General features: G+C 57.7%; 2 protein-coding genes across 2 annotated transcripts; one reads left to right on the forward strand and one right to left on the reverse strand.

The window, feature by feature from the left end:
* Positions 1-5,825: 5,825 nt before the first annotated feature.
* On the reverse strand, positions 5,826-11,050 carry SNX33 (sorting nexin 33). Its single transcript, XM_064388571.1, has 2 exons — positions 8,657-11,050; positions 5,826-6,705 (listed from the first exon to the last, which is right to left on the reverse strand). Exons 1-2 carry the CDS (start codon positions 10,095-10,097, stop codon positions 6,452-6,454), a joined length of 1,695 nt encoding a protein of 564 aa, XP_064244641.1. The 5' UTR covers positions 10,098-11,050; the 3' UTR covers positions 5,826-6,451.
* SNUPN (snurportin 1) lies at positions 11,007-20,015 on the forward strand. Its single transcript, XM_064388572.1, has 8 exons — positions 11,007-11,312; positions 11,440-11,596; positions 12,494-12,598; positions 12,697-12,793; positions 13,674-13,771; positions 14,053-14,130; positions 15,191-15,271; positions 18,972-20,015. Exons 1-8 carry the CDS (start codon positions 11,161-11,163, stop codon positions 19,290-19,292), a joined length of 1,089 nt encoding a protein of 362 aa, XP_064244642.1. The 5' UTR covers positions 11,007-11,160; the 3' UTR covers positions 19,293-20,015.
* The last annotated feature ends 492 nt before the right edge of the window (positions 20,016-20,507 follow it).

A 20,507-nucleotide genomic window follows, 5' to 3' on the forward strand; every position in this document is an offset into this window, starting at 1 on the left:
TTCTGCCATGACTCCAGATCACAGCCCTGCACCTCCCTGTCTCATTCAAACACACGTTTTTATTCTCTTCACTATTTACATAGCCCCAGTGAGGGATGGGGGCTGCATCCACCTCCATCCACCGAGGGCTGTGTTTTCCTTCCCAGCAATTCTCACCTCGTACCCAGGGATTAAACAGAAGGAACGTGGCCTATTTTGTAAGGAACACTGAAAGAAAACCAGGTTATTTTTAAGGCTTGTGGTTGTATTCCTGCTGCTGGGAAACATCCCCTTCCTGAGGTCAGGGGAGGACAGGCAGTAACCTGGAAAAGGGACAGCAGCTCTCCAGGGCCAAGCTCTGCTGGCAGGGTTTAAATCCTCAGAACTGAAGGACTGGGTTATTCCAGGTTTGCAGGATCAGAGGCAGCTTCAGTGCTGCCACCCCCCCACCTGAGGAAGGGCTGAGGGCCCAGGAGGGCTCCTGCCTGGACATGAAACACAATCCACAGCCCAGTCAGTCTCACAGGTTTCTTGGCCAGGTCCTTCCCTGGCACCCTTCCCTGCCAAGCTGGCCATAAAGCTAGCAGAGATTGAGGGAAGATCATGGCATGGTTTGGGTTGGAAGGGGCCTTAAAGGTCATCTTGTCCCACCCTCCTTCCACGGGCAGGGACACCTTCCACTATCCCAGGTTGCTCCAATCCTCATTTAACCCAGCCTGAACATTTCCAGGGGTGGGGCAGCCACAGTTGTGCCAGGGCCTCAGCACCCTCGCAGGGAACAATTTCTTCCCAAAATTCCATCTATCCCTGCCCTCTGGCAGTGGGAAGCCACTCACTCCTTGTCCAAAGTCCCTCTCCAGGTCTCTTGGAGCCTGTTTTGGCCTTTGGAAGGGCTCTAAGACCTCCCTGGAGCCTTCTCTCTCCAGGTGAACACCCCCAGTTCTCCCAGCCTGTCCCCAGAGTCCTGGGAGAGCATCTTGGGAAGAAGGAAGGGGACCATAACCCCAGGGCCATCCCACCTGTGACAGGCTGCATCCAGCACCTCTCCTGGGTGAGCAACACCAGCAGCTGGTCTCAGGTCGGGTTTCAGCAGGAGCTGGAGGCGCTGGGGCTCACAGGTAGGGATGGACACAGAGCAGGAGGGGAGGCTGCCACGGCTCGGGTGACTGAGCCGGTTTCCAGGCACCTATTCAAATGCAAACAAAGAATCCAGCCGGGGCAGGAGGGATCCTTTGGCTTTGAAACCCCTCCGGGAAGCTTTAGCCATGCAAATGCAGGGGTTCAGCAAAGGTGGCACTTCATTCCCAGGGAAGCATCACGTGCCTCCAAAACCACAACAGCTGCAGGACCTTGGAACAGCATTGTCCACACTTCTGGGACAATGCACAGGAGCCCCCTGAGCCCAGGCAGCCAACCCCACTCTATTTTGGGGAGGTATGGTCCCAGGGCTCCAGCCTCTCTGTCCCAGCCCCAAAGCCTCCCTGGCAGCTCTCGCCAGCCCCGGGAGATGCTCTGGATTTCACCAGGAGCCAGGAGCAGCATCCTGGGGTCCCCTCAGGGGGCACGGGCCACGCTGCCTGAGGGCAGGTGATGAGGAGCAGTCTCCTGGGAGGGCAGGAGGACACCACGGCAGGTGAGGGGGGGGTCAGATCCTCCTAGGAGCTGTCCTGCGTGGAAAGCTCAGAGCAGAGCCGAGGCTGACAGCTGCCTAGTGTGACGAGGCTCAGCACCTCCAGTGGCTCCGAGCCAAGCCCCGTGGCCCGGGATGCCGGGAGCCCTCCCTCCCTGCTACGTGCCTGTCTGATTGGGGCCAGTCATGCCCACAGCCTGCAGAACAGGCTCAGCTGGCAGCGAGCCTGGCAGGACGGGATGGAGCCCGGGGGAAGAGCTGGAACGTCACCCTGGGAGCACCTGGAACAAGCCCACAGAGGGCCGGGGCTGCCCCGGGAGCCTGGCATCTGTCCCACCACCTGCCCACGTGGGATAGAGCCCACGGATTTACGCTGCAGGGCCAGAGGAGATCCCCAGCTCCTAGGGAAAGTGTGGAGTGGTGAGGACCCGGCCACGGCTCCCCAGGCCAGCTGCGATTTAAATTTCGACAAATTGAGCCTGACCTCTGTTTCCACACCCAGCAACTGCAAGGCAGACAGACAATGACGGAGGGATAACCACATCCCGGAGCCTGGCCTCCCCACCCCTCCTGCACAAACAACACACCCAGAGACACGGCTCCCCGGCACTGCAGGACCGACCTCCCCACGCTCAGCACCTTCCCAGGGACTGGAGAGAGGGAATCCGGGCTGGCACAGACAGATGGGACAGGGTCCCACCTGAGCATCACCCTGGCTCGGCTGTGCCTAGCAGGGGGAACCGGGAGGTTCACTCTCATGGGAGGAGCTGGGTTGGGTCACACCCCCATTAGAGCTGATTTCCAGCTTGTTCCCTAAAACAGCCACCACTGATCCACCATAATTCCCTGGGCTGGGAGCAGGAGGGAGCTTCATTTTATCCACAGCCAAGGGAATACAGGGGTGCTCAAGGGAACCAGCTGGTGCTTGCATCTTTGCCTGGAGGAGCCAACTCAGGGTCATGCTTCGGAAATATTTGAGAAGCACAGCAATTAAAAGATTGGAGCTGGCAGGCTGAGCTGTCTCTCTCTGCCCTGATCCATGCCTGTGTCCACCCACCTGCATCCGCCCGGAATCACTCCTCTAGGCGGGCACACACCCACCTCCCAGCACGGTGGAGGTGGCACTGAAACTCCACTTGGCTCCCTCCCCCGAGCTGCTGCTGACCCTAACGGGCAGGCAGGACTTCTCCCCGCTCCCCCAGGGGTGCTCCCTGCTCCCCGCTGGCAGCTGTGCCTCTCCACCCCGTGCCAGCGTGTGCCGGCAGCGTGGCGTGCCCAGCAAGCCCCGTCCTGCCCCTGCAGCAGCTGCACCCTGCGCTCGCCTGGGAGGAGCTGGGTTGGGTCACTGCGCTCCTTTGGTGGCTGATCCCGAATCACTGAGCCCTGGTGGGTGTATCCGTGTGCCTGACAGGGCTGATCAGCAGCTCTGCCTGTCCCATCCTTCGCCCTCCAGCAGTGTGGCCGGTCCCTTCGGGAGCCCAGCTGATTCTGCCCACCCTGGAGCATCTTGCTGGGCTCGGGATGCATGCACTGGTGGTCCCTACAGCCCGACAGCCTGGCCCACGCACAAACCCTGGGCTCCCAGAGCTCAGAACAAGGATGCCAGGTTTTGTTCCCATGGTGGAGGGAGGCCCAAAGAGAAGCAGCAAGACAAGCGAAGCCACAGGCAGGACTGGAGGCAGCCACGGGCTCTCTGGTGCTGGCTGCAGTGCTCTGCAGGGAGGATGCTCCAGCCACCACCACTGCTGCCACCTCCCAACCCTGCTGTCAGCACTGATGGGACCCACACAGGGCCTCAGCCTTGGCTTTCCCACGCGGGAGCAGCCTTGGGAAGCAGGAGGAGGAAACGGATCTGCTCCATGTTCCCGGTGCTTCCTCTCAGCCCTCTATGCCCTGGCTTTTTTCTCTCGTGGGAGCAGGGAACAGCTTGTGTCACAGATAGCAAAGGCAGTGACAGACACTGCTGGGGCATGTGCAGCACTGTGTGCACCCCAGACTGCCCCCCACCATCACCCTGCACCCCAGGACAGCCACCCAAATGCTCGGGGCTGGTTCTATCCTCCAGCCTTGGCACGTTTGCAGGATGCTGTCGGAGGTGTGGGGGGCAGCAGAGGATGCTCAACCCCCCATTGGGCCAAGGCAGACTCTGAAATTCCCACCCATGGGCAGTGGAGGCCCAGCTGCCTACTGCCAGGTGGCAGAGGGAAAAGGCAGGAATCCTAGTGGAATATGGGTTCTAGCCAATGGATTTGCTGTGTGCTGAGAGTGTGGTCCAGACATGAGGGTACAGAGAGGGTGGATGGTGGAGCTGGGAGACCTTTGTGGAAGCTGAAGGACCACAGAGAGCACAGCTCCACCTTTGGGGAAACTGAGGCACGGCCTTCTGAAGGGGTGCATGCAGCCCACAGGGACCTTAGCCCATCCCTGTCCCCATGCCAGGACACCAGAGCAGAGGATGAACTCCTGGGGCACTGGGACATCTCCCTGCTCCAGCTGCACACCCCAACTTCAGGACATCCCAGGGACTGAGCTTCCACGGGGCACCCCAGGCAGGGGATGCCCCTGCCCAGGCAGGTGCAGGGGAGCTGGGATGTTGGCTCAGCTCTGGAGGCTGCCTGCAGTGCCAGGGCTGGCTGCCAGCCCGGGGACGGCGGTGGCAGGCTCAATCCCAGAGCCCATTGTGCTCCTGAGGGAGCAGGGCTGGGGGAAGGGACACGTCCTGGCCTCAGTGTGGGGCCAAGGCCACCACGGTCATCCAGAGCATGGCCAGCAGGGCTGGGAACCTGTCATTTCTGCAGGATTAGCACAGGGTCAGACACCATTCCCACGGCTGCTGAGCTGGGATGGGGCTGGGATGAGGAGGGAATGGGGTGAGATGGTGCCAAGGAAGGATATGGTCAGGTGAGGATGGGGCTGGGGTGGGATGGGACCAGGGTGGGACAGGGCCAAGGCAGAACATGGCCAGGGTAGGATGGAATTGCAGTAGGATGAGGCTGGGATAGGATGGGGCCAGAGTGGGATGGGACTGGGATGGAAATGGAGTGGGATGGTGCCAGGTAAGGATGCAGCCTGGCTAGGATGGGACTAGAGTGGAACAGGGCCAGGCTAGGGTGTGGCCAGGCTAGAACAGGGCTGGGATGGGATGGGATGGGATGGGGCTGGGATAGGATTGGGGTGGGATGGAGCTGGGGTGGGATAGGATTGGGGTGGGATGGGATTGGGGTGGGATGGAGCTGGGGTGGGATGGGATGGGATGGGATGGGATGGGATTGGGGTGGGATGGGTTTGGGGTGGGATGGGGCTGGGATGGGATTGGGGTGGGATGGGATTGGGGTGGGATGGGGCTGGGGTGGGATGGGGATGGGGCTGGGATGGGGTGGGATGGGATTGGGGTGGGATGGAGCTGGGGTGGGATGGGATGGGATGGGGCTGGGGTGGGATAGGGTTGGGGTGGGATGGGATCGGAGTGGGATGGGGCTGGGATGGGGGTGGGATGGGATTGGGGTGGGATGGGATTGGGGTGGGATGGGATTGAGGTGGGATGGGGCTGGGGTGGGATGGTACCAGAGCGTGCTGGGAACATGGTAGGATGGAGCCAAGGCAGGATGTGGGATGAGGGTGGGATGAGGCTGGGCTAGGACGGGACTGGTGTGGGATGGACCCAGGGTGGGATGGGGCCATGGTGAAGGGGCCTGCCCTGGCTGTGGGATGCAGGAGGAAGCACGTCCTGCCTGGATGGAGGCTGTGTGCAGGGCTGTCCTGAGTGCTGTCCCTGCAGCCTGGGGCCGGGAGGGCTCGGGAGGATGGAGCGCAGCCCGCAGCATTCCCAGCGTCGCTGTTAGTTTAACAATACCCCGCTGGCCTGCATGCCGGGGCTAATTTTATCCTTGGAGCCAGGCCAAGGCGGCCCTAACTTTCCTCGCTGTGATTTATCCCAGCCATTTCCCTTCAAAAACAAGGCCCCCGTGCCAGCCCTGCTGTCTCCCAGGCAGCAGCACACTGTCCCAGCCAGGGCAGAGCGGGGCAGGATCTGCCCCTTGGGGGGCTGTTTAGAGAGCAGGAGGGGGGCTGCTCTGGGAACCCCTCCTGGGGTCATTCCCCCCACAGCATGGGGATGTTCAAAGCTGGCTGGAAGCCAGGGGATGCTCAGGCAGAGCCTTCCCAAGGATCCTGGAGCAGCTCTGTTTTCCACAGACATCTCTGGGAAGGAGGTGGGTGTTTTTTCTACCAATGATTTTATTGAAAAGGCTGTGGGGCTATTTTTTTTCCCCTTTTTTTCCTTTTTTCTCCCTTTTCCCAGCCAGCAGCCATACTTGAGAAAGAGATTTCCCTTTGCCTCTGTGCATCTAGTTAAAAACTGATCGGTAAAAATGCTGCAGAAAAATGGAAAATATTGAAAATATCTTGTGACAAACAAACAAAAAAATCTCTTCCAAATAAAGATCTCTTTTCCTCTCTTTTTTTTTTTCCATCAGAAAAGCTTTTAGTGTGCAAAATGTCGACCGCTTGGATTTCTTCTCCCAGCGGGCTGGGATGCACCCACCCCTGCTCCAGGAGAGTGGGTGTTCAGAAAGCTAAAAATCACTGGGCAGAGACCCCAGCACCGTCACCTCTCCACCTGTCCCTCTTGTGGACCCCCACGCGCCCGCCAGACCCGTGGCAGGGTGGGAGCTCCCCAGGGAAAGAAAGGAAGAGGTGGCACGGCCAGCCCGCGGGCGAGCCCCTCCCTGCCAGCCCGGGGAGGGGGCAGAAAGCCCAAAGTCATTTGGTCACTAGCGTGATGAGTTCCCGTGCGGCCCCAAGGAGCCCTGGGGGCTGCGGGCACACACAGGGGGACGAGGCTCAGAGGTTGTCGTACATGCGCAGCGTCTTCTCCAGCTGCTGGCTGACGCGCTGGTAGAAGACAATCTGCTGCCTCAGGTAGGACTGCATCATCCTCTTGAAGTCGGCCACGCGCCGCTCGTGGAAGTGGTTCATCTCGGCCTGCAGGGCGAAGCCCACCACGCGGCAGCGCTTGCGGATCCCGTCCGCCTCCTCCTGGTCCATCCTGCCCTCGTCGCTCATCCGCTGGCTCTCCTTCACCTTGGCGAAGGCGCCTGGCGGGGCAGGGAGCAGCGTCAGGGGATGCGTGCCACCCTCGGGCCCCTTCCCTGCACTGCCCTGCTTGATCCCGTGCTGGGGCACCGGCCTGCCCCAAAGCAGAGGCACAGACCTGCCCCGTGGAAGGGAGGGATCTGCCTGCAGCTCCCCCTGCCCATCAAACCCATCCCTCTCCTCCAGGCAGGCAAAGACTGGGGGCATTTTCCCTCTGGACTCTGGCATCCCCAGCTCCTTTTCCATCCTGGCAGCCAGCCTCGTGTACAGCTGGTTTGGGGCTCCTGGAGCGCTGTGACTCAAGGCTTGGGGTGCAAAGCTGACGTGGGGCAGTGTTAGCACAGTGAAGCACCCCAACCAAGCCTACCCTCCAAATATTCCGTGCCATTCCATGAATGGGGGTCAGGAGCAGCCCTGGGAGACCCCAGCCCAGGAAGCAGTGAACCAGGATGTGGCAAGGGCACGTGGTGCTGTCTGGAGCTCAGCTGGGAAAGCATCTCCCACTCCCAGAGGCAGCTGATGCTCTGACACCAGTTTTCCCCTCTCCTTCCATGTTTTTTTACAGCTTGGTTTCGAAAGAATCCCGCCTGGCTCCAGCCCTGCATTCCTCCCCCTCATTAGAACAGAGGCTAAAAAACTAAAAACAGGATCTGGCCCGCACTGGGCTTTCTTCCCTTCTCCCTGCCCCTTGCCGGCAGCACCAGACCCGGGGTTACAGTGCTCCCGCTGCGCCAGCCCTGCTCCCAGAGGGGAGGAGGAGGAGGAGGAGGAGGAGGAGGAGGAGGAGGAGGAGGAGGAGGAGGAGGAGGAGGAGGAGGAGGAGGAGGAGGAAGAGGCAAAGTTTGGAGGCCAAATCCTGCCTTCCGCTCTGCCCACGCGGCCTCGCTTCCGGACGGGATCCAGCCCCGCTCCGTGGGTAAACAACACTCAGAGGAAAGGCAGGGAAGCTGCCCGGGCAGGATGGAATCCTCCCTGCGCCCTCTGCCTTCCCAGCCTCCCCCAGGGATGCGGAGTGATGCACAGACATCCCTGCACGCTTGGACACAAACGGCCCTGGCTTCACCCTGGGGAAAACCTGTCCTCCAGACTCTGGGGACTCTGGTGTGGCTGTCCCCTCCCTGCTGCGGGCAGCTGGGCGGGGAGGAGTGTGTGTGGACTTTGGCCCCACACCCACACTGCTGGCTGCCTGGGTGCAAAGGGGCACCGAGCCCTGCCTGCCTGCTGCCTGCCCCAGGGAGGGAACAGCAGACACTTCTCCCCCTCTCTGACCCCATCAAATCCAGGGAACCAGGACAAATGGGACATGAAGAGCTCTGATGCCCTGGGGGTGCTAATCCCTCCTGCTGGTCTTGGAGGTGCAGGGACATACTCCTGAAAAGTGTGACCCTGGTTGTCCCCAGAGGTTCAGTGTGTCCCCTATGCCACTGCCCTGCCCCCTCGGCCCCTCTGACTGACCCAAGGCCATGTCCAGCCATGTTCCAGCCCTGAGGGAGCAAGCTCTGGTATTCCTGCTGGCCACCCCCCCACTGCCTTGACAGGAAGGGAGGATGAGGAGGGACAAGTGGCAGTGGGTGGGGATGCACAAGAGGTGCAGGGCAGGTTACCCCAGACCTAACAGCAGCAGTGCTCATGGTCTGGGGGAAGTGACATCCATGCTGACCACCCCTGGCAGTGCTTTGGGTAGCACCAGCAGCAGTTACAGAGTCCATGGCATCGCTGGGGCAGACTCTGGACCCAACAGCCCCAGCAGACTCTGCCAGGCTGGGCTGACTGGAGGGCTGTGCCAGCAGGGACCACACCATGACCCTAAGAGGCAGAGGTGGTGGTTCCCATCCCCATTCCCATCCTCATTACCCATTCCAACTAAGGATTTCCTCATTGCATCCCCACCCCACTTGCAGCACCATTCCCACTCACATGGGGCCATTCCTGGGGAGAAGAATGCCTCCTTACCTTTCTGCAGGTGGATGATGTCTGGGAAGTTGGAGAGGAGCCCTTGGTACAAGGAGAGAGTGTCCAGCATGAGGAACAGGTCATTCTTGGGCTGCTCAGCGAACATCTCCCCCACGGTCTCGTACGTCTTGCCCGTGTGGGAGATGGCATTGTTGAGGGCATCCAAGCTGTAGGGAGGGTCCATGTGGAAGGAGTGGCTGATGGCCTGGAAGGCATTGCCCAGCTTCTGGAACTCCTTCCGGAAGCCCCCCACGTGCTTGCGCACCAGCTCCGACGCCACGTTGGTCAGCTGCAGGACGCTGTCATCCATCTTCTTGCTGAAGGCCTTGAAGGCATCCACGCGGTCCTCCACATCCTGCAGGTCCTGGTGCTCGGTGGGAATCTGGATGGTGAGGAGGAAGCTGGCGCCCACCATCTCGTCCTTCTCCGCCCGGCGTTTGCCCAGCTTCCACTGCTTCTCATCGCGGCAGCAGAGGAAGTGCTGGAAGCCCTCGTACTGGGAGAGGACGGGGTGGCTGGTCATGTGCTCCATCCAGAGGATCAGCCGCCGCTTGCGCTTCTCGATGAAGTCCTCCTCGAAGCGGCCGGTGGCCTGCTTCTCGGGCAGGTGCGGCACCGAGATCACCGTGAACTTGTGCAGCAGGCGGTTGTAGAGCCAGTCGAAGTGCTTGTAGCGCCGGTACACGGGAGAGTTGAAGTTGCTGGGCGTCAGCTTGTAGGAGATGTAGCTCTTGATGCCCTTGAACTTGGTTTGCTTGGTGGGGTCCTCCACGGAGCAGATGAACGGGTGGGGGTTGGCCCTCCACTGCGGGCCTCTGGAGCCCATCTCGATGCAGTAGGTCTCGGCGATCTTGGACATCAGGGGCACGTCGCCCAGGATGAAGGCTTCCACCCCGGAGCGGACGAAGCAGGAGAAGCGGTTGAGGTTTCTGCCCACCACGCTGCCCCTCTTGGAGGAGCTCATGCTGTCCTGCCTCTCCAGCGCCGGCTTGGGCCGGTGGCCGTCGTGCTGGTGGTGGCCGTAGGCCGCGGGGTACGGCAGGCTGGGCGAGGGGTGCCCGTTGGTGCCCGGCGCGCTCCGGGGCTCCTCCACCACCGTGCACGTGTCGTCCCAGTCATCCCAATCGTCATCATCGTCATCCTCGAAACTGCCCTGGTAGGAGATGCCGGGGTTGGGGGATGCCGAGTACAAGGAGGAATCGTGCCCGGGGGAGCCCACCGGGCTGCTGGAACAGTCCGTGTAGCTGGAGCCCGAGCGGGAGCGGAGGATCTCCACGTAGGAAGCGGGGAAGAGGCCGGTCTCCCCACGGCTGTTTTGGCCCTGTAACCACCCGTCCAGGGAGTTCTCGCTGAAGATGACGAGCTCCTCGTTCTCCTGGATGCTGATCTCCTCTTTGTTTTCGCTCTGGAAGTTGTAAAGAGCTCTGGCTTTCAACGCCATGGCCGGTCCCGGGTCGGGAAGAGCGGGGGGGGAGCCAGCGGAACGCAACCCCCCCGGCCAAAACACCCCCCCAGTCCCGCTCCGGGATCACCACCACGCGCTGTGGGAAACGGCTTGGCCGCTTTCCCAGGAAAATAATAACAAAAAGGAAAAAAAAAAAAGGTAGAGAAGAAATCCCTTACGAGGTGACGCCAATGTCCCTATGTCCAAGTGACCCCCCCGGATCCCGGCACCCCGGTTAAAAAGAACATTCCCCGTTTAAAAACGGCATTCCCTGGATAAAAACAAGATTCCCAGTCAGGCGAGCTGCGTTCCCCTGGCTCCTCCGGGATGTGAATCCCGGCCGGCCCGAGAGCCGGGCTCTGCCATGTCCGCGCAGGGTTTATCTCTCCGGGAGGCTGATCCCGAGGTTTCACTCTCCGGGAGGAAAACCCCTGGCTGCCAACGAGGAAATAAATCCAAAGCGATGTTTCTCGAGGCTCCTGTGGATAAAGCACCCTAAATTTCCCGTCGGTGGGCGCCGGCAGAGCGCCGGGAACGACCCCAAACCCCGTCCAACCTCCCGGTGATCCCGGGATTTTGCAATTCCTTTCCGGGCCGACTTTCCCGATGGTTGGCGGGGTCTGGTTTTTCCCTGAAATCCGTAAATCTCGCGCAGGACGGAGGCGGCGCCGGCGGCGGTGCCCGTGTCGGTGTCGGGGCCGCTCCTGCAGCCCCCGGCTGTGGCGGGGCAGCTCCCGCTGCCGGAGGGGTGGCGGAGCCGGCCGCCAGCCTCCCGTGACGCAGGGCAGCGCTCCCCGCTCCGCCGCCCGGCTCGCGGCGGGGAGCGGCCCGGCCCGCCGCACGCTGCCCTCTGCAGGCAGCACGAGTCCCCGCCCGCGGGGGCTGCGGCCGCTCCCGCGTCCCTGCCGGGCCGTGCCCCGAGCCCGTGCCCGGTCCGAGCCCGCAGCGCCCCGTCCCGGTGCCCGGCCGCGGGGGAAACTGAGGCAGGGCGGGCGGGCTGAGGGCGGCGCGGGGCCTCCGCGCCAGGCGGGGGCGCTGCGGGCGGCAGCGCGGGGTTGCCATGGAGGAGCTGAGCGCGGCGCTGGCGGCGGGCGCGCGGCTGGCGGGGCCCTGCAGCCCGGCCGCGCCGCACCCCCGGCTGGCCGCCTACAAGCCCCGCGGCGGCCCCGGGCAGGCCGAGCGCCGGCAGCGCCTCCTCCGCATCCAGAGAGAGTGAGCGCGGCAGCGGGCGGGGTGCGGGCGCGGGGCGCGCTGGGCCGGCCCGGAGCTGCCTGAGGGGAGCGGCCGGGCCCGTGTGCCGAGGGTGAGCTGACACCCCCCGGTTGTTCCCTCGGCCCAGGAGGCGGCTGGACTACGTGAACCATGCCAGGAGACTGGCGGAGGACGACTGGGCAGGGGTGGAGAGCGAGGACGAGGACAAGGAAGGGGAGGATGCGGAGGAAGAGGCGATGGACGTGGATGCTGGCAAAAAGCTGCCCAAGCGCTACGCCAATCAGGTGAGGAACACCTGCGTCCCCGTGGCTGTGGGGCAGCGGTGTGGGCTGGTTTGAGGCCACAGCTGTGGCCACCTGTGTCCCCGTGGTGGATGTGGCGGTGGGGCAGCGGTGTGGGCTGGTTTGAGGCCACGGTGGTGGCCATTTGGGGGCTGGGAGGAGTGTGACCTGCCCGGCTTGGTGCTCGCAGAGGAACTGTGCTTAGTTCACCTCCAAAACACGCTGAGTTCAAATGGAAAACACGCAAAGATAGGATGTGCTTTCGAATAATTTAGGTTGGAAAAGATCTCGAAGGTCACTGATTCCAGCCGTTAATTCTGCGTCACCATGTTCACCACTTTAGGAGATTTCAGCTCAGCCAGCAGCATGAGTAACCTGTTAGGCAGTATTCAGCTAAAAATTTGTTTCTCTGTGTTTGAAAAGGAAAAAGGGCAAACTCAGCTGGCTTTTATCAGCCTGGATCCTAGATGGTCCTAGGTAACACACAGCTACTTAGGCAGGCTCTGAAGAGGTCAGCTTGTCCAGGCTCCTGACATTTTGGAATCTCTAAGCCTTGCTGTGTTTTTAAAAATAAAAAACACCACTGGGCACCCCACATCTTGTACCTAGAGTGGGGACTGAGGTGTGTGGTGCCCAGTGTGAGCCCTGTGCTGTGGTCTGAAGCTCAGTCAGCAGCTGGGAAGCAAGAGAAATGCTTGGGGAAGAACGTGTTAGGCAGGTTGGACTTCATTAGAGGGGAGGGAAGGAGCCCTTTGGGGGTGACAAGCACTGCCAGCTGCCCTTCAAACACCCAGTGCCAAAGCAAAGTCACAACCTCCTTGCTTTACCCGTGAGTTGTTTGTTGTCCATAACCTCAGGAGAGCTGTTACTGACTGGTTCTTCTCCCTGGGCTCTCTGCAGCTGATGCTGTCGGAGTGGCTGGTGGATGTCCCCTCAGATCTGGAGCAGGAGTGGGTTGTGGTGGTGTGTCCCGTTGGGAAAAGGGCTCTTGTCGTGGCCTCCAGGGTAAGTGTTCTTCCACCAGCTGCTGAAGGACCTGTACCCATTCACAGCCAACGTAAAACTGGCTTGACTGGGTTTCTTCTCTCCTTTTTTCCTCACAGGGCACAACAGCAGCTTACACCAAGAGTGGCTTCTGTGTCAACAGGTTCCCATCCCTGCTGCCGGGGGGAAACCGGCACAACTCAACCAGTGACAAAGGTACAGCTGTGAGGAGGGTCTGGGGTAGAGAGGGGGGAGCTGCCTGGGAGTTTGTGTGTGCCTGCAGGCCCAGTGCTGCTCCTCCAGCTCCCCAGAGTCCCATGGCTCTGCTCCTTTTTTGTGCTGGGAGTGGTCACCTTCAGCTTTAGGCCAGTTTCTGTATCTCTGGAGGTAACTAGATGGGAACAGTATCAGATGTCTTTATAAGCACATAGAATCCCCGGGTGGTTTGGGTTGGAAGAGACCTTAAAGCTCAGCTTGTTCCACTGCCCTGCCAAGGACAGGGAATGTTCCACCATCCCAGGTTGCTCCAAGCCCTGTCCAGCCTGGCCTTGGACCCTTCCAGGCATGGGGCAGCCACAGCTACTCTGGGCAACCTGTCCCAGGGACTCAGCACCTTCACAGGAAAGAATTTCTTCCTAACAGCTAATCTAAAATTGCCCTTTTCCAGTTTAAAACCATTTCCCTGTGTCCTGCCACATCTTTTAAGAAGCTTCCTGTTTGACTGACACTCTTAAATCACAACATCCTCTCTGTCCTCTAACAGATACCTTTGTATGGTGTCATCTTCCTTAATATGTCTTGGAATCCTTTTTTTTTTTTTGCCTCAAAAAGAGAGGCTTATTGTCTGGCAAACGCCATTTCCTGAAACATGCCCTTGCTTGCTGTGCCTCTGACTGATCCCTTTGCAGCCTCATGGGACTCCTCAAGCTCAAGGCTTTTTGTGGCTGCAGTTTGTGTCAGCAGGAGGGGATCCCTCTGCACGCCACAGTCTCACATCAGGGCAGGATTATTGTCAGAGAGCTGGGACTTGGTATTTGCCAGCTGGCTTGGGCAGTGCTAGGAGCAGGTCTGGACCTCCCTGTGTTTGTGTGTGCAGTGTACAGCATCCTGGACTGCATCTACAGCGAGGCCAAGCAGACCTACTACATCCTGGACGTGATGTGCTGGAGAGGACACCCTGTTTATGACTGCCAGGTACTGAGCCCTGCCCTCCCTGGTGTTCCCTGAGCTGCTTTGCTCCAGCACTGTGGGAAGCTCACTCTGAAAAAAGCAAATATTTCCCCTGAGCACCAGCATCTCTACAGCTTTAGGGCTGCTGTTTAAGTGTGTACATGTTTTTGGGGGAGCAGCAGGGTTTGGGGTGCTCTTTCTGCAGATGAAGTCGAGTTTGTAAATCTCCCAGGTGAGTGCAGGGGAACAAAGGTGCTCAGCAGATGCTGACAATGAATGGATACTAACTCTGCCTCTTTTCACAGACTGACTTCAGATTCTTCTGGCTCTCCTCAAAAATCCAAGAGGAGGAAGGGCTGGGAGAGAAAAGCAGGATTAATCCGGTAAGTCCTTTTGTGCTGAGGAGGAGGCTGGGGGTAAGCTCTCCTGTTCAGCAGGCTTCAGCAGTTTCTTTCACAAGTGGAAGCTTTTTTTCTTTTTTTTTCCTTTCCCCTCACAGATCAGGCTTCAAAGTGTAGATCTGATGAAATGGGATGCCGTGGTCAGGATGTAAATAGAACCACTGCATACTGTAAATGAGTTTAGTGGGGTTTTTTCCCCCCATCCAAAGTGCTGAAGGAGGTCACACTGCAGGGTATCAGCTAACTTCCATGCTGTTTTTAGCTTTCCCTTGTAATGGAATGGAAAGCCAGTGTGGTTTCTTCAGGAGCAGTGTTGGTTGGCAGCCTGACTACAATGGGACTTATTCTGACAGTCTTGTGGGTTTGTAAAGCTTTAAGCCTTCCCTCTTCTTAAACTGATCATTGAAGTTGTTGGGATGAATGCTGGCTTGCCATCCAGAGTCCCTGCTGAGACAGAATAAAAAGTCTTCCTTTGAAGGCTTACATGTGTGGGTCAGACCTAGAGTCCACAGCAGCTTGGAACGTGAATTTTGGGTACAGACATGAGAGATTTGTCTGCTCAGACATGGCCGAGCAGAGCAGCTCTGTGAGCTGAGCATCTCGGTGATAAATGGGGCTGACTGCAGTGAGGGTGTCTGTGTTCAGAGAACATCCTGTCCTGACTCCCAACAGGAATATCCAGAAGATAACTACCTAATGGAGGGGGGGTCGTTTCAGCTTTCATTTCCTGGGTGGAAAGATTGGCTTGGCTGAGGCAGCAGCCTGGAGCAGACGTCTGTCTGCTTTGCATCCTGCCTGGAGGCCATAATTTTCTATTTTGGTTAGAAGTGCATCTCTGGGTCAGGTCTCCTGAAAAGTCCTTCCTGCAGTCTTAGGTGCTTGGGAACAAAGGTATCAGGAGTATGTGGGAGCTGTTCCTCACCCTTTCCTGCAGTGGAGGAATCATTCCTTTTTAGCTGCTTGCACCCCAGTGCTGGATTCAGCAACTTGTTCTCCTGTGGACCAGGGATTTGCCTCTTCTAACCCTCTCTTACTCTTCCAGTACAAATTCGTGGGCCTGCAGAACTTTCCCTGCTCCTCGGACAGCCTTTGTGAGCTGCTGGCCACAGACTTTCCCTTTGAGGTGAGAACACTCAGGTGGGGGCCTGGACCCCAGCCTTAGCAGCAGCTCTGCCAGTGCTGGGAGAGAGGTGCATCCCCTCTCCTTGGGAATTTGCTGTCCTGAGGCTGCAGCAAGTTTGCCAAGTTGCTGTTTCCTGTGTGTGGGATGGATGCCTTTATGCCCATGTTTGATCTGTTGCCTTGTCACACACCTCACAACCACACAAACGAGCCAGAGTTAAACCATGGCACTCCCTGGGTTTGTGCTGCCCTTGCTGCCCTTGACTGTGTCTGAAAGAGCCTTTTGGGATGGGAGGACACTCAGGCTGCCTCCACAGCAGCACAACTCAGGTTCACATAGCAGTGTGATGGACAGCTGACCTTTTTAGGGCCAAAACTGGTACTGACCACTGCCCTGGGTGCGCTTGTGTGCGTTTCCTTGGTGTTGGTGCTTCCAACAAGGCAGCTGGCTGTTTTGTGGGGAGGAAGGAGAAGGGTGGTGGTAAGATCCCAATGGTTTCTGGGGGGTTTGGGTGTTCATGATGGGTGCCTGAGGTCTGCTGGAGCTGGGGGCAGTTGGCTGTGACAGAAATCACTGAGCCGGACACCTGTGTTTGCTTCATCAGCTTTAAAAGTAGACTCATACAGTATTGAGTGGAAAGGGACCTGCTAGTAGCATCAAATTCCAGCTCTGGCCCTGCACAGGACAGCTCCAAGAATCCCACCCTGGGCCTCAGAGTGTTGTCCAAAGGTTCCCTGAGCTCTGGCAAGCCCGGGGCTAATGACTGCTGCTCTGGGGAGCCGGTTCCAGTGCCTGACCATCCCCTGGGGGAAGGTATTTCCTATATCCACTCTAAACTTCCCCTGACACGGCTGTTGTGCTGTTCTGACCTTTGGGAAAGGGCAGGACAGGCAAAGCCATGTGCTGCCCAGCTCAGTTCTGTGGTTGTGAGCAGTGAGTTGCAGGCCCTTGTGGAATCAGCTCTGGCTGCTTTTGCCTGCCCTGGCTGACTTGTCACTGCAAGAGAAGGGGATGGAGGAGGTAGTGGCATTCCGACCCGGTGACAGTGACAACATCTGTGAGCCAGAAGCTCCTCCAGTGGCTGCAGCTGTTCCTGGGAGTGCCCTGCATCAGGAATGGCCTCCACAGAGATTTCTTGTCCCACGAAGCCAAGAGCCACATTGATGTGACATGTCTATCATGGTCTCCCATCCTGAGTTAGCCATTAAAATAGGTGTAGGTTTAAGTTAAGGGCACTAACTTGGCTCTGAGGGCTGACTTTGCTTTCTGCTTGTGAAAGCCAGGACAGTCATCAGAGCAAGCTGGAAAGTCCCAACCCCTTGCTGGTCTTGCCAGACCCTGCTCTGAACATGGATTGAAGAGCCTTCCCAGCTTTCTTTCAGCTGGCTTGCTCAATAATAAATGCTCCAAGTGCCTCTGTAGAAACAGTCATTCCTGGCTTTCCTGAGTCAAGCCTTCATTCCCTCCTGAGGCATCTACTCCCGAGAGGAAAGGCTGAGGAGCGTTTGCCCGCTGCAGTCAGAGCAGCAAACTGCTGGGCTACAAAGGAGGCCATTGCGAAACTCTGGAGCAGGAGATGGAGCTGAACAGGCTCCAGCTGTGTAATCCAGATGTGATTTGCCCCCTCAGGCCCTCTGCTGTATCAGGGTGTGACCCCAAGAAGCAAAACGTGGTGTACATTGGCTCAAAGCAGCCCCAACTCCACAGGAACCGTGGTGCTTTTTCCAGGAAGAAGGGAGCCGAGGGTCTCTGTGGAGTGCCACAAGAGGGAGCCCAAAAATCCCCAAAAACACCTTCTACTACCGGCACAAAACAGAACAAACTTTGCAGGAGGCAAAATACGTCCTGCCTATGGGTGAAAGGTAACAGAGGTGTCCTTAGGTGTGGACCCAGCATCTTTTGATGCTGACAGGGATCCTCTGTGTGTGGTGGCCACAGAGGAGGTCAGTGCTTTCAGTCTGGGTCTTCTTCAAAGTTAATCTGTAACCTCAGAACTAGGGCCTGATCCACTCTATTCAGTGGATTCTTATTCCCCAGAATTCAGTAGACTTTGGATCAGTTGACTGGCTCTGAATTTCAAGTGGTTTTTGGAGTGGATCTTAAGAACTGCTGTCCCTCTCACAGATCTGAGTAAAACCATGTTTTCCACCAAGGCAAGGGAGTCAAAGCCTGTGAGAAACCCTGATGTTTAGGAATGGGAGGACTGTTAAGCACCTAATATCTGTAAAGCATGGCTGTGGAATGTTAAATCCCGCCAGGCCAGTCTCCCCTCAGGTTTGAGCCTTCAGGGACAGTGTCAGTCCCTGAAGTGGGGATGTGGCCACTGTCACTGTGGTGACTCAGGGTAGGGACCCAGACAACAAATTAAATAAACGGGAAGGAACATAGGAGTCACTTAACTTGGGGAATGGGGAACCTGACCTAACTCCACCAGGCTGAACTCCTTTGAATTCTCCAGCTTGGGGAAGGTATTTGGAGTGATCTGGAAGGGCTCTGAGCTTTACCAAAACATTCCTGTGGGTGCTGGAGAATCCCCGTTGCTCATCAAGTGCCACGCACCCCCAGGAATGGGCTGGATGTACTGGAGTGCTGCAGAATCTGATTCTTGCCAGGAGGCAGGGTGGGGGAAAAGCCTTTCACTTTATATGTCCAGAGGGGTTGCACAAGCTCATCATGATGTTTACTGTTCTGGTTTTATGTTTTCCTAGCACAGAAATCCCCCTTTTTCTGGGATTATTTTGCAAGATGCTAACAGTGACTGAAAATTATGGACAGAATAGTGCCAGAAGCTTTACCCTCTCTGCCAGAGGTTAGCATCTGTGGAGCAGAAGTGGACATGTGCTGCTTTGTGCTCAGCCAGTGTTTCTGTTCTGGAGGCTGTAGGATCAGGGAGGGGCCTGGGAGCAGTTCATCCTGAGGTGGGCTCTTGTCCTCCTCTTTTCTGCCCACTCAGCCACTCTTCCTCATAGCCAAATGGCCTTTTAAGAGCTTGTGAAGCTGAGCTAAGAGGAGCACCACCTCCAGCATTAGTCAGCCTGACAGCAGGATCCAACCTTGCAGAGCACACCCCTGGGAAGCGTGGGAAGAGGGGGGATGAGAATCCCTGAGCACGGTGGGGAAGTGGGGAAAACGTCAGCCAGCTGCAGCGCTGCAGAGTGTGGAAATAGAAGCACAAGAGTTAGGGCCTAAACCTTTAAAGTCCTGAGTGCCCTTAACTGTCACTGATTGCTAGGAGAAGTTCTCTCCTGGGAAACATTAAGAATTTTTTTGGCATAAGTCAGCTGAAAGAGCTGTTAGGAATCGGGGCTCCTTGGCGTCACACGCTCGGGCTAATTACTTTCCAAATGTATTATTTAAAATAACCCTAATCCAGTAAAGTGGGCTGCCTTATTCAGAGACTCTCTGGCTTTTCTGCAGAATGGGATGAAAGCATCCAGAGGACGTTGCTCTGTGCCGACACCGAGCTGGACTCATTTGCCTTTGACAATTTAAAGCCATCTGGGAGTCGCTGATCTTTCAGGGCAGCAGCTCTGCAGGTTTCTCCTTTCCCTTCCGCTATTTATTGCACTGCTTGAGGAAAAATGATCCAGCTGGTGGTTTTGGCCTGCAAACAGAGAGCAGAGCCGTTGTCTGGTGCCTGGTCATTCACCTGCAGGAGCCTCAGCTCTGCCCTTTCATTCATTCTCTTTCCTGCCCGCAGGTTGACGGGCTGCTCTTCTACCACAAGCAAACCCACTACACCCCTGGCAGCACCCCGCTGGTGGGCTGGCTCCGGCCCTACATGGTCCCCGAGATCCTGGGGCTCACCGTGCCCACCACCGTGCTCACGGCCAAGCCGGACTACGCCGGGCGGCAGCTCCAGCAGATCATCGAGAGCAAGAGGAGTAAAAAGCTGGCAGTGGACAAGGGCGGCGAGGCGGCCGCAAGGAATGGACACTACGAGCTGGAACACTTGTCCACTCCTCAGCCAGAAAAGTCTCCGGAGGGCCGGGATGGAGCAGTGAGCCAGATGGAGAGTTGAGCTGCTGGGACAGGCCAGCTGGGCAGAGAGCAGGGAAAAGGCTCCCTGCTTCTTCTCGCTGTGCCTCGTGCTCCTGAGAGGGGGCAGAGTAATGATGATAGGATGGTTTTGTTTAAAGGGCATGACAGTGGAATATCTTGCCCCAGGTGCTGCTGGATTTTTTGTATTTGTTGTTACTATGTACCCTTTGCCAGGACTTCTGTGAGGCCTTAAGAGTCTGGTTCTTCACTAAAGCAGTCATGTGATGGGAAATTATCTGTCCCCATAGCGCAGGGATACAGTTCAGCTCCTGACCCTGCTTCTGTTAGAGTCTTGGCAAAACACCAGCATAGGAACACTGCTTGGACCTCTGAGGTGCAGCTGCTGCATGTGACCCTTGCAGCAGCCCCACCTTCCCAGCCCTTCCCAGGATCGGGGCTTCTCAGCCTTTGATCCAGCTGTTTTCTGAGGCCTTTCCAATGAAGGTTGTTACTAACCAAAAGTTTGCAGTGAGCTGCTGTAAATCCAAAGGCTGGACTTTCCACACCCATGCATTCCTGGGAAAATTTAAATTTCCCTGTGTTGCAGCAGGACCTGCCTCGGAGCAGGGCTTTGTGCAGCGCGAGCACGGCAGAAGCCTCTCTCTCCTCGAGGCTTTTCTCAGTGGGGGGAGGAAGGAATAGCTTCTCTCTGAAAAACGCTACCATTGATCGTGCCAAATAAAAGGTTTCTCAGAAAGACAAATTCTTGAGCGTCTTCCTGCTACCTAAGGGTGGATGCGTGCTGTGCCTCCCAAACAGGGATTGAAAAATTGTTTCCAGTGCTGACTGGAGCAGAGGAAACGCTTGTGTGGGTTTAAGTCTCTGCACATCGAGGTACTTCAGTCTCTTGTCCTGTCTTTCTCATCCCAGCCCTCCCAGCCCAACCCCACCTTTTAAGCACTGGCTGCTCCCCCTCCCTGGTTTTAGGGGGATGAAGTGATTGCTCTCTCTGGTTTCCAGAGGGGGATGAAAAGGAGAGAGATGAAACATCAAGCTCAAAGCAGTATTGGGGACTGTCCTCCCAGCTGTCTATGGAAATTCCCCTGGAGGAGGTACTGAGAGTGGGCATGGCCACCTGCAGATAGCGGGCGCACTTGTATCCTGCCCTAGCGCCCCTGTTTTTCCCAGAAGCAGCCTGGTTTCTGTGCCAAGCGTGTGGGCTGTGTGTGACCATCTGGCCGTGCAGCGCTATTGA

Source organism: Passer domesticus, chromosome 14 (genome assembly GCF_036417665.1).
Source record: "Passer domesticus isolate bPasDom1 chromosome 14, bPasDom1.hap1, whole genome shotgun sequence".
NCBI lineage: Eukaryota > Metazoa > Chordata > Aves > Passeriformes > Passeridae > Passer > Passer domesticus.